The sequence below is a fragment of the Guillardia theta genome (assembly GCF_000315625.1).
Source record: "Guillardia theta CCMP2712 unplaced genomic scaffold GUITHscaffold_1, whole genome shotgun sequence".
Classification (NCBI taxonomy): domain Eukaryota; class Cryptophyceae; order Pyrenomonadales; family Geminigeraceae; genus Guillardia; species Guillardia theta.
In genome coordinates, this window is record NW_005434673.1 from 918,723 (window position 1) to 929,630 (window position 10,908).

The window sequence follows — 10,908 nt, forward strand, 5'->3', positions numbered from 1 at the left end:
GGGTGGGGTGTTGCATTCAAGGTGTTTGCGGCAATGGCGGGAAGGAGCAGCACAGGGACAGAGCTCTTCCTCTTCCTCCTCCTCCTCCTCTCCTCTCCTCCTCTCCTCTCTGCATTTATCCTGCAGTCTGCCCCCCTCAACGCCTTCCATGCCCGCTGCTCTCGCTCTGCCTGCTTGAAGAAAGCTCCTTCGAGGACGAAGGCCAGCGCGAGAGTCCTCATGTCGGCTATCAGAGATGTCGCGATGGAGGTTGTGGGGAGCTGACATGATCATTGAGGAGCTGACGGAGAAGCATGCAGAGCGACATCCTCAACATCGCGTCCCTCGCATCTCGCCCTCTTCCGAACCGGTGACTCGTTGACATCCAGGAAGGGTTGGCTGATGAATTGCAGGCCCGACGGGACCATCGTCTGCGTCCTCTACTCTTCGGTGGAGGATATGAGCCTGCAGGTAAGGAGGAGGAGGAGGAGGAGGAGGAGGAGGAGGAGGGGTTCAACAAATCCCTCAGGCGATCAACATGGACTTCGAACGGCTAGCTGAAGTGTTCCCCGATTGTGTATGTGCAACACGAAACTTGCCAAACGAACAGCATGACTCTTGGTGAACAGATCTTCTTGAGATGCTACAAGGAGTACGAGGGTTCTTCCATCACGTTTGCAAGTGAGAGGAGGGGAGGAGGAAAAGGACTTGCTGTACTCATGCTTCTTTCACCAGCTCGCCAAGTCGTCTCCTTCCCGACCTTTGAGTACTTCTACAAGGGCACTCAGGTCTGCAAGCTGGCAGGATCTGTCGGTACAGGAGGTGAGATGTGAAGGGCAGGTAGCGAGGACAACCGGCCCGAACTTGAATGAAGTCAAAGAAAAGATCAGACAGTTTGGATTCGTAAGTTGCTGATGTTTGTGATCGCCATCGAATGACCATACACCGCAGATAGTGTCAAAGACCGACCTGTTCTCAGGTTCCTCCCTCCCTCCCTCCCTCCCTCCCTCCCTCCCTCCCTCCCTCCCTCCCTCACTCACTCACTCACTCACTCACTCACTCACTCACTCACTCCCTCCCTCACTCACTCACTCCCTTTCTCCGTCATCAATGTCTCTGCAGACTCCGCAAGCTCCTGGTCGAAGCAAGGGATCAAGGAGCCTCAGGTGCTGGCACATCCTGGATCCACGTAATCCTAACACTCCTGGAAGGATCCGACGAAGCTCGCTTGGGACAGGGAGGCAGATAATGCAGCAAGTGATCGAGCGGGAAAGAGTGTTGGCACCCTCCTCAGTCTCTTTCCGCAGGGAGTGGGAGGATGGCGAGCTCTTCCGGACCATCTTCTACCCCTCGTGAGTTCATCGTTTCTCCTGATCCTTATTGTCATTGTTACCATCATGGCCTCCTGCTCCATCATCATCACCATCATCATCATCGTCCTCCTCCTCATCGACATCATCAGTAGCGGCAGCATCTGTCTCATCATTCTGCTCTGTACCTCACCCCCCCCCTCCCCCTCGTCTTGCCTCGAACGTGTTTGTCACCCTCATCTTGTCCTCCCTCACTCTCTTTCAGGTACCACCATGAGGTTCATCCCAGGAGGGATGGGGCAGCAGGCGGCAGAAATCATTCGGGAGAAGGGAAGCACGCTTGATAGGTCGAAAGCCTCCTCCTCCTCCTCCTCCTCCTCTTCCTCCTCCTCCTCCTCCTCCTCCTCCTCCTCCTCCTCCTCCTCCTCCGTCTTTCCATATCTTAAGCTTTTCTACCGTGTGTTGCTCTACCTCTCCTTCCCCCTCAGCTTGCCCCCTCCCTTGCTCACTTGCTTCTCAGCTTTCAAGCAGCAAGGAGAGGAGGAGACAATGAGGGTGTTCAGCTGCCAGGAGGCGGATCAGGAGGAGCAGGAGGAGCGTATGAGCAAGGTTTCAAGTTCTGGAAAGAAAGATTCGAAGAGATTGTAAAGGACGGCGATGGGAAATCGACGGGCAAGAATGAGCAGGTGAGAGAGTAGGATCATGTTGGTACAGTCACGGGGGGATGGGAGAGGGGGGGGAGGACGAGGAGGAGGAGGAGGAGGAGGACGAGGGGGTTGATGGTGACTGTACAGGACAACAGCGGGAAGCGAAGGGACGTCGATGCGGATTCAATCATCGACAACATTTGGGATTCTCCTGACTACAAGTAGAACTCTTTCACCCCGAAGAGAATGAAATGTTTGAGGGAAAGGCGAAATGGAGGAGGTCTGAGAAAAATGAAGAGGGGAGGGAGGGAGGGGACAGCTGGGTGGTGAGGAAGGAGCAGGAGCAGGAGCAGGAGCAGGAGCAGGAGCAGGAGCAGGGAGAAGAGGAACTAAGGAGTTCGGAGACAAACTTCCATTCAAACATGTCAGGATCTCCTTTGGTCGAACCTCAAAGATCTGCAACAGTCGATCTCAAAACACGGTTGTCCTCCTCCCCCTCCCCCTCCCCCTCCCCCTCCACCACCACCACCACCTCCTCCTCCTCCCCCTCTCCTCCTTCTCCTGCTCCTCGCTCTCTTCACCTTCTTGCATTTAACTCCCTGGCGGAAAGCCGCAGCGGAAGGTTGACCAAGGCGTCTTGGGATTGGAGCCTTGTGGGAACGTTGGCGCTCTCTCGAAAGATTGTGCTCAATGACGGAGAGTCATTGGCGAGAGATGTTATAGTTGACATGTCCGCTCTGTCGCTCTTGTACGTTTGTACATCTGCTCCTGAAGTTCTCTTCGTCTGTGTGAGTTTTGTTGTCCTGAGGTGATCGGCCGCAGACTGCAGAGCGTCTTGGCAGGAGAAGCTCATGACATCTTTCTCCTGCACATCAAAATGTTATGGTGATGGGTATCAGGTGCAGCTGCATCGTGATCGACTCTGCTTTCGTTGTCTTCACATGGTAAACCATATCATCGGGATCATTGTTGTCAACAGCAACAACATCATCATCGAAACCATTCGCTCGCATCTCCGTCATCATTAACATCACCGCCACCTCACTGGTCGAAAATCATTCATCTTCATCGACATCTCCGAGGGCATCATTATCACAGCGTTCGGATTTCTTTACCTTCTGCAAGACGATGTTTTGCAACTCCAGTGCGTCTCCTTTCTTCTTCTCCTTCTGAAGCTCAGCGATGGTGCTGTTATGAGCACTGATAGACTGTTACAAAGATCAGAGCGTGAAGGGGAACGAAGACAGAAGAGAAGATGTAAGAATACACAAATACAGGAAATTTGCCTTTGAGCAAGAGATAGAAAGAAACAAGAGACGGGAATGGAAGAAAAATGAGAGTGAAGGAAATATTGTAGCTATTTGCACACCTTGACAAGCTCGGCCTTGCTCTCTTGCAGCTCTCTTACAAGCTTCTGCTCGCGATCGTTGAGATGCTTCAAGAGAAGTTTCATCTTCTCGTCCAGCCCGTCCGCGTCCGTCTGCAGCACTTACATGGTCAGGAAGACATCTTGTTGCAACAGCAAGACAACGTTGAAATCTGCAATGACTCTCTTGTAATTGTCAATCTCACGGTCTTTGAGAAGTAATTGCTGCCTGATGGAATCTTGTGAGATTTACAGGAAGAGAGAAAGTTTGAGCAACATGCAATCTTCTTTCATGCTCTCGATCGCTGCATCTTTCTGTTTGGTGCCGTTAGAATGCAGCAGATAGAAAAGACGACAGAAGCAGCAAAGGCGAGACATGAGAGATGTGCAAATGACAGAGAGGAGAGGAGAGGAGAGGAGAGGAGAGGAGAGGAGAGGAGAGGAGAGGAGAGGAGAGAAGAGGAGAGGAGAGGAGAGGAGAGAAGAGGTGCGGAGGGGAGATACAAACACTGACCCTGCTGCAATCTTGCTGAGCATCATGATATTTCTGTTTGACTTCGTTTGCACTGCTCACAAACTTCATCATCAGCCGCTGGTCGGTGAAATCCTTCCAAAGGCGGAAGGTGCGATGAATCTGGAACATGCAGTGAGCAAGTCGGCGGCTGAACATGGAGTGGGCGCAAACTTTTCGATTCGGCTCGATGATGGATAGGTTGTGGATGCTGAATTCGTTTCGTCTTCTCATCATCGTCGCAAAAAGTCTCATGGAGATGAAGAACAATCTGGTCAGACTTCGCTTTCTGAGCTGGAGGAGAATGGAAGAAAGATGGAGACTCGACCTTGCTGCAGACAAGCTGTCAAGGGAAGAAGAAGATTGAGATGAAAAAGTATGAAGATGAAGTGACAAGGGAAGACAAGAGCCAGGGAGACATTGACATCATATATGACATCTTAAGTCAACGATCGTCAGCAACAGTCTTGATCACCTGCCCTGGCATGCGCGGCGAAAATCTTGAAGTGGAAATAAATGAATCTTTTCCGATCATTCTCATGATGAGAGGAGAAGAAATGTTTGTTGGAGGATCGAACGAGGCAAAACTGAGTCTCAACTCCCCAGCTTTGAAGATGTGTTTTGAGCATCGACCTCCTGTTGGACCTTGCAACAATCTTGTCGAGCTTTCTGAATGTCTTGTTTGCAAACAAGGTAAGTTTCCATGTCATGAATACATTGAGTCGTCTTGCAGACAGCGAGTGGTCACATTCCGTCGAGAGTCTTCTTCTCAACTCAACAAGCGCTAGTGTCCGCCATGCTCTCAGGACACTCTGTCTTGCCCTCAAGCGTCTTCTCGACACGTACCGCAAGCATGCGATGATCGTAGTCTGACTTCTGAGCGTGCGGCAGCCCCATGCTCTCATACAAGAGGTCAGACACCGAAGACCAGCCCTCGTCCTCCCCCTCCTCGAGAGCTTCTTGAATCTCCTCGTCATCATGGCCTCTTCCAACCATCTCATGAAGCTTGCTCGTTTTGCAAGCATGTCTCTTCTCTGCCTCGCCCTCACAGCCCCTCTCCTCACCCTCCTCGCACGATGGAAAGTTGCCAACCAGCATGCAAAAGCACTCATTCCCAAGTTGACCTTGCTGGATTGTTGGGGATCATTGATTTGCTGACAGATGTTTCTCAATCTCGAGCAGTGACGGTACCACCTGACAAGCAGAACAGACAGAAATGCTTGCCTGTCTTTCTCTTTCTTTGACATTAAGACTTCTTGGCTCTTGTTCTGCTTCTCCACCACCATAACATGATACATCGCCCTGAATGACAACAGCACCTGCCGTGTCTCTCCCAGCCTTCGCATACGGCGAACTGCTGCATTTACCCCTCTCACTTCCCTCCAACCTGTCAGATGTCGGTACAACAACTTCCTCTTGGCAGACAAAGATGATGTAACGTTGAATTTCACTTCACAGCACATCTTGATGAACAAGATAGACTTTCTCCAGCCAGCAAACAATCTCCTCATCTTCATCGCCTGCCCAACAATATCATCTGACCTCCCTTCACAGCTTCTCCCAGGCTCACCTCAAGTCTGCTGAACATTACCCTTGAGTCTGCGACTTTCTTGCTCAAAGACAACCAGCACAACACTTGGAGTCCCCTTCTTCTCACTCTTTCAACCTTGTCGCATACATGTCGAGCTTTCACCTTGTCGTCTGCAAACCCGAGAAGAGTGTGGAAAGCAAAATTTTTCATCCTCACGCTCTTTGCAACCATCATATCGCTGCTCTTCTTACGGCAAACCTTGGAGCGAGTCATCAGCGTACGCCAAGAGGACGTCAAAGTAGCCAGAAGCCGAAGGAGAATGCGGGAGAAGAGAGCTTGCACTTTCCTCCGGCGCAGCCCGATGGTTCTGGCGTGTCGAGCAAGGGAGGAGAAGTGAAACTTGAGGCAGGAGCGAGAACTTCGATCGTTGATCTTCGACTGCGCAACGAGATGCCTCCTGGACATTGAAGTGACAGCAGCCCAGGTCTGAAAGCTCAACTGAAGGTGTTTCTGAAAGACAAGAGACAAAGTCCTTGCCATGATGTTCAGCCTGTGTTGCATCTCGAACAAGTGATCCTTCCAACCTCCGAACAGCACCTTCAGCTGGTTCTGCCCTTTCCTCATCCTCAAGTTTTGCAACCTCAACCTTCCCTCCTTCATCTCTTGCGCATTGACGCTCAGCTTCTCAAAGCAAACCCCAACATCTCCTCTCATCCTCTCCTTGAAGCTCCTCCGGCACTTCACCAAGATCCCCACGTGCCTCCTCCATGCCGCCATCATCGTCCGCACGGTGATCAGGCTGAACTTGGAGCGCATGAAGGCAGCTCGTTTCAGCCTGTTGGAGAAGGAAATCTGAGAGTAGATCGCATGACTCCACATAGAGAAGTATCTCCTGGAGCATGAAACTCCTTGCCCCATGTTCCACCTCAGCAGCAGATTCTTCAGCTTCTTCTCCGAGTCCTTCACGTGCAACCAGCTTGCAAACATTTCCACCACCGTCATCCTCATCCTCTTGGATGAAAGCGCCATCTCCTTTTTCCTGTTCCTCGCAACAGCTCAGTCAGAAACCTCGTCTTGACTGGTCCCCCCCACACGCAAACGCAAGCAGTACCTCCAGAGGTTCTTCGTCGACACGATGCTCTTCAACTGGCAGAAGGCAGACTGCAACAGCCCCGCCCTGCTTGCCATCAATGCCGACTGAGACATTTTCCTGGCCTTGCACAGTCTCTTCCAACCGCGCAAGATCACTTGCAGGTTGTAACTGACGAAGTTAACGCCAATCCGCTTCATCACGTTGAGATTCTTCACCCTCTTCCTCCACTCTGAGAAACTCGCAGCCATGATCGACTTCTCTTGTCCCTTCACCACAACCTTCATCAGCGACGTCCTGCTCTCCGGCCTCATGGCATTGAACGAAATCTTCATCACATCATGCGCGCTGACCTTCCTCTGCAAGCTCTTCAGGAAGTGTCCCATCCGCAGGACCTTGGACTTGGCGCTGAGAGCCCAAGTCAAGAACATGAGATGAGCTACCCGATGCCTCTGCATCTTCACAACGTGCTGCACCAGGAACGCGTCGAAGTTGGCAAACGCCTTCCTCATTGCAGCTCCGCTCTCCCTCCTGACTTCTCTCAGCTCCTGCTCTTGAATGCGGAGAGCCTCTTTCAGCTCCTCTATCCTCGCACCCATCGTCGCCTCAATCTCATCATGGTATTGCAACTTCAACGCCTGCTCATCGCAGCTCGCATGCAGCGTCCTTAACGCTTCCTTGCGTTCAGCCAACTCCTCATCTCTCTCCTCAAGCTTCCTTCTCTCTCCACTGCAAGCTTGTTCAAGTTTTGACATCTCAACTTTCATCTCCTCAACATCCTTGAGGAGCTCATCTCGCTCCCTTTCCAACATCTCCTCCTTCCTTCTCAGCCCATCCACCTCTGTCTGCAGCCTCCCGATGCTATCCGCCAACTCAGAGCCCTTTTTCACCTCGCTCGCAACTTTCGCTTGCAGCTCATGCTGCTTTGCAGTAGCGCTCTCCATCATCTCATCAAAGCATGCCTTGAGGGTTTGATACTTGGCTTGCAGCTCTGAAAACTGTTCATCCCTGCTGTGTATGTAACCTTCCAGCTGCAGAATCTTTGAGCCTGACTCTCTGTCTTTTTGCGCCACCTTCTCCAGATTTCGCTGCAGCACATCGAGGTTGGTCTCATTGGCTGCAAGGTGCTCTTGCAAGGTCTTGTTGAACATCCTGGCATGCAGAATCTCTCCGTCCTTCTTCTTCAGCTCCCTCCGGAGCTCGTACTCCCTGTCGTATGGCAGCCCCCCTCCTGAAACCTCTTGTCTATGCTCTTGACATGCGATGCAGTCGAAAACTCGCTGATGGTCGACTCGATCGTTGTGTTGAACATCGTCGACTCTTCGTTGCTCTCAAGGTGAAGCTTCCGCTGCGCCCTCTTGGTCGGCGGGACCAGAAAGCTGATCGAATTCTCTGCATGATCGCTGAAGAGAGCGCTCTCTGCCTCAGCCAGGGTCTTGAGAAATGCCTGACCCCCTGCAGACATCGTTCAGTCAAGAGCGAGGGAGGTAGACGCAGAAACTCACGACGGACGCTGGCGGTTGAGGTTTCAATGGAGGAGTTGAGGTCATAATCGACTCGATTGGTCATTGTAGTCACGATCAACGATCTCAATAGTTAAGATACACAGTACAACATTCTGCCCTTAAGTTGAGTCCATGTTCGGTGATATATGACGGTGAACGCTGCACGCCACTCTCTCTCCGCCCCCTTATTTCTTGATCTGATTGCTTCTCAATCCTCTATTTTTTGCCATCCCCCTCGCATGCATCGGTCCTCTGTTTCCTTTCTTTCCTCCTGCTCACAACCCGCATGCCCTATGATCCTCTTGTCCGCTCTGCTTCTGCTCATCTCTTGTTTCTCTCTTCCTCTCTTCCCCTCTTCCTCGCTTGCTCTCTCTCCATCTTCCATCTCCCGCCTTCATCTTCTGCTCCCACTAGCAGGCATAACTAAACAGACCTTGTTGTGAGTGCACAGCTTATAGCACTAGTTTTAAAGATATTGACTAAATATTTTGGTACAAAGATTGGTACAAGGAACACATTTCAGGACGGTACAAATCATGATGAGTGTTTTCCAAAACTGGTACAAATCAGTACTGGATTATTCTTTATAATCAAGTTGTATGTGACTTAGCCGAAAAAATGGTGAAAGGCGGGTGAGACATAATCGTTGTATGCAAACACATCTGCGCAGTTTATACCAATATTACACTGACTTGGTTGTAAGTCATCTTACAGTCCGGTAGGCTATTGCATGTCAATCGCTGCTCTCCATGTCAACGTCTGAATGAAGTGGAGAATGAGTCTGTTGGGTCAGGCTTCGAGCAGCGTCAATTCTTCTTACCCTACACAAAGTCAGTCACTGTCCATTGCAATGTAACATGTCCACACGCACCGTCGTACACCTTCGTCACGGTTGGCAACCGCATTCCTCTTCCTCTTGTTCTTTCGGCCTGTGTTGCTCCGACATAACCTTTTGTACATAGTCGTGTATGAAAGCTCGGTGAATCTTTTTCTCTGTTTTTTCCATGCATTCGGTCCATACTTCTCCTTGACAAGTTCAACGTAACCATGATTGAAGCACTCTGAATAGTTCTCATGGTCGATCCCAATATCAGTACTCAAATTTGCAAGTCTTCTGCCCATTACCTCGATGGCCAACATGACTGCTTTTGCTTTGCAAAGGTTCTTCTTCATGTTGGCACATACTAGATCTGTTCCTTCCAAACGTTTGAGTGGACCAATACGCTTCCATTCTCCATTAATCTTCTCCTCTTGCCCTAGGTGCCATTTCTGCCACATACTTTTGCACGGCGTCTTCTGAGGGAAAATAAAACCTTGAGGTACAGGATGTTGCATCCCCCCCCATGTAAACGTTTCGCCTTCAATCAGTATGCCTGTCCTGTCGTCAATAATTGGCAGTTCCCCTCCACCCCCTCTCCCTGTCAGTTCCTCAGGACCCTGCATCCTGAGTCTCGACGTCAGAAGTCCTTGCATGATTTCACTGAATCCTGTATTCATCATGGATGTCAGATCCTCCCGCAGCTTTTCCAGATCTCGTTGAGCTAGTGGAATGGCTCCGTTCACCTCAAAGTTTCTAATGATCAGCTCGTAAATGTCTTGCGGTAGCGAAGTTGAAACATTCAACACTGTATCGTGCAACAGCTTTGTTCCCTGTTCTTGACTCTCTCGCAGCTTCCTGATTTCAGCCACATTCATCACGTGCATCGGAACTCCACTGCAGGTCATACCGCATTCTTCGCATTCCCCGCGACAAACACTGATATGATGCTCTTTCAATTCTTGTAAAAATTGCATTGTTCTTGAGCCTTTCACTGCAAAAACAGGTGACCCCCATAGGAAGTGGTGACTTGGAAACATGTCTTTGAGACGGTCCAGATGGTACACTATCTGCGCAAGGAACATTGGTAAACATCTCTTGTAGCTGTCCGGGAACGTGTCGTATCCATCAATGAACTTGTGCATACCAATATCGTTGATTCTTGCCAGACCTTCTCTTGTGAAATGAGGAGGTAACACATCGAAATTCTCGCTCTTGGTGTTGTTCCCTGCTAGAATACGCCCACAGTATTGATCATTGCCTGGTTCCACTGTTCCGATGTACCTGTCCTTGGTGTTGCCTAAGGACCAGCTGGCTCGTTGAAATATTGATGTACTGACTGGTCCTCCCGGAATGCCTAGTAGATGCGTCACGCTCCCCTTCCTAAAACTGTGCGAACCTGCACATTTCAATCTCAGTCTCAAGACTTCCTCAGGCTAGCACTTACCAACATCCCTCCATACTTCCTCCTGCATGTCCTCTGTGGACAATACCCTTCTCAAGACTTGGCCAAACCTCTGCTTCTGGTCGTTTCCCAGAAAAAATTTGGTGTGACTTATCCTCATTCTGGTTTGGGAAAACGCATACAAAGCAATGGCCAAGATAGGACAAGACATAGGTTTGTTGGGTGCTGCAAATATGTGCCTTGTTCTGGGAGAAAAAATGTCGGCGTCAACACCCCCTTGGTCCATCTTGGTCTTCAATATTGTCAGCTTCAAGCAGTCGTTCTCCCAATCAAAGTGTTCAAGATGTAGAATGTCTAAAGTTTCGCTTCTACAGCAACAGTTCCACATGATCGTGGTACCAGCAAATCCGAACAAGCCTGTTGATCCTATTTCTCGTGCCATAGTGTCTGAACGTATCTGGGTCATCTTTTCACAAATAATTCCATACTCTCTCACTGCCAAGACACTTTTGCCTTCTTTCAATTTCATCACTCCCGTGGATTTCTTTTGAGTAACCACCCTTCCATAACCTTTGATGAGTCGACTGAGCCGGTCGTTTAAAGTACTGCCCGATGGCATTCCAGTCGCGTCAAAAGCTACATTTCTGTCTCTGTAATATGCTTTCAACGCACTCTTGTACACCTGCAGTGCTCCTAACGACAGCGTTCTCTTGCTTGCCTGGTATCCTGAAATGTCCTCGTTCTCAC

The 10,908-nt window shown here is 50.2% G+C and overlaps 4 protein-coding genes across 4 annotated transcripts; 1 reads left to right on the forward strand and 3 right to left on the reverse strand.

The window, feature by feature from the left end:
* Nucleotides 1-219: 219 nt before the first annotated feature.
* GUITHDRAFT_99193 (hypothetical protein) lies at nt 220-2,161 on the forward strand (the record flags this gene model as incomplete). The annotated part of the gene is made up of 13 exons (XM_005842338.1): nt 220-249; nt 300-349; nt 393-450; nt 509-556; nt 609-660; nt 715-767; nt 820-882; nt 931-958; nt 1,102-1,145; nt 1,191-1,236; nt 1,555-1,636; nt 1,810-1,975; nt 2,084-2,161. 13 exons carry the CDS (start codon nt 220-222, stop codon nt 2,159-2,161), a joined length of 798 nt encoding a protein of 265 aa, XP_005842395.1.
* Nucleotides 2,162-2,991: 830 nt separating this feature from the next.
* On the reverse strand, nt 2,992-4,050 carry GUITHDRAFT_99194 (hypothetical protein; the record flags this gene model as incomplete). The annotated part of the gene is made up of 3 exons (XM_005842339.1): nt 2,992-3,144; nt 3,306-3,416; nt 3,817-4,050. The coding sequence occupies 3 exons, from the start codon at nt 4,048-4,050 to the stop codon at nt 2,992-2,994; spliced, it is 498 nt and encodes a 165-aa protein (XP_005842396.1).
* Nucleotides 4,051-4,587: 537 nt separating this feature from the next.
* On the reverse strand, nt 4,588-8,003 carry GUITHDRAFT_99195 (hypothetical protein; the record flags this gene model as incomplete). The annotated part of the gene is made up of 8 exons (XM_005842340.1): nt 4,588-4,847; nt 4,889-4,967; nt 5,013-5,132; nt 5,181-5,333; nt 5,384-6,383; nt 6,456-7,643; nt 7,673-7,889; nt 7,940-8,003. The coding sequence occupies 8 exons, from the start codon at nt 8,001-8,003 to the stop codon at nt 4,588-4,590; spliced, it is 3,081 nt and encodes a 1,026-aa protein (XP_005842397.1).
* A 669-nt stretch (nt 8,004-8,672) lies between these two features.
* GUITHDRAFT_99196 (hypothetical protein) lies at nt 8,673-9,217 on the reverse strand (the record flags this gene model as incomplete). Its single annotated transcript, XM_005842341.1, has 2 exons — nt 8,673-8,760; nt 8,811-9,217. 2 exons carry the CDS (start codon nt 9,215-9,217, stop codon nt 8,673-8,675), a joined length of 495 nt encoding a protein of 164 aa, XP_005842398.1.
* Nucleotides 9,218-10,908: the final 1,691 nt, after the last annotated feature.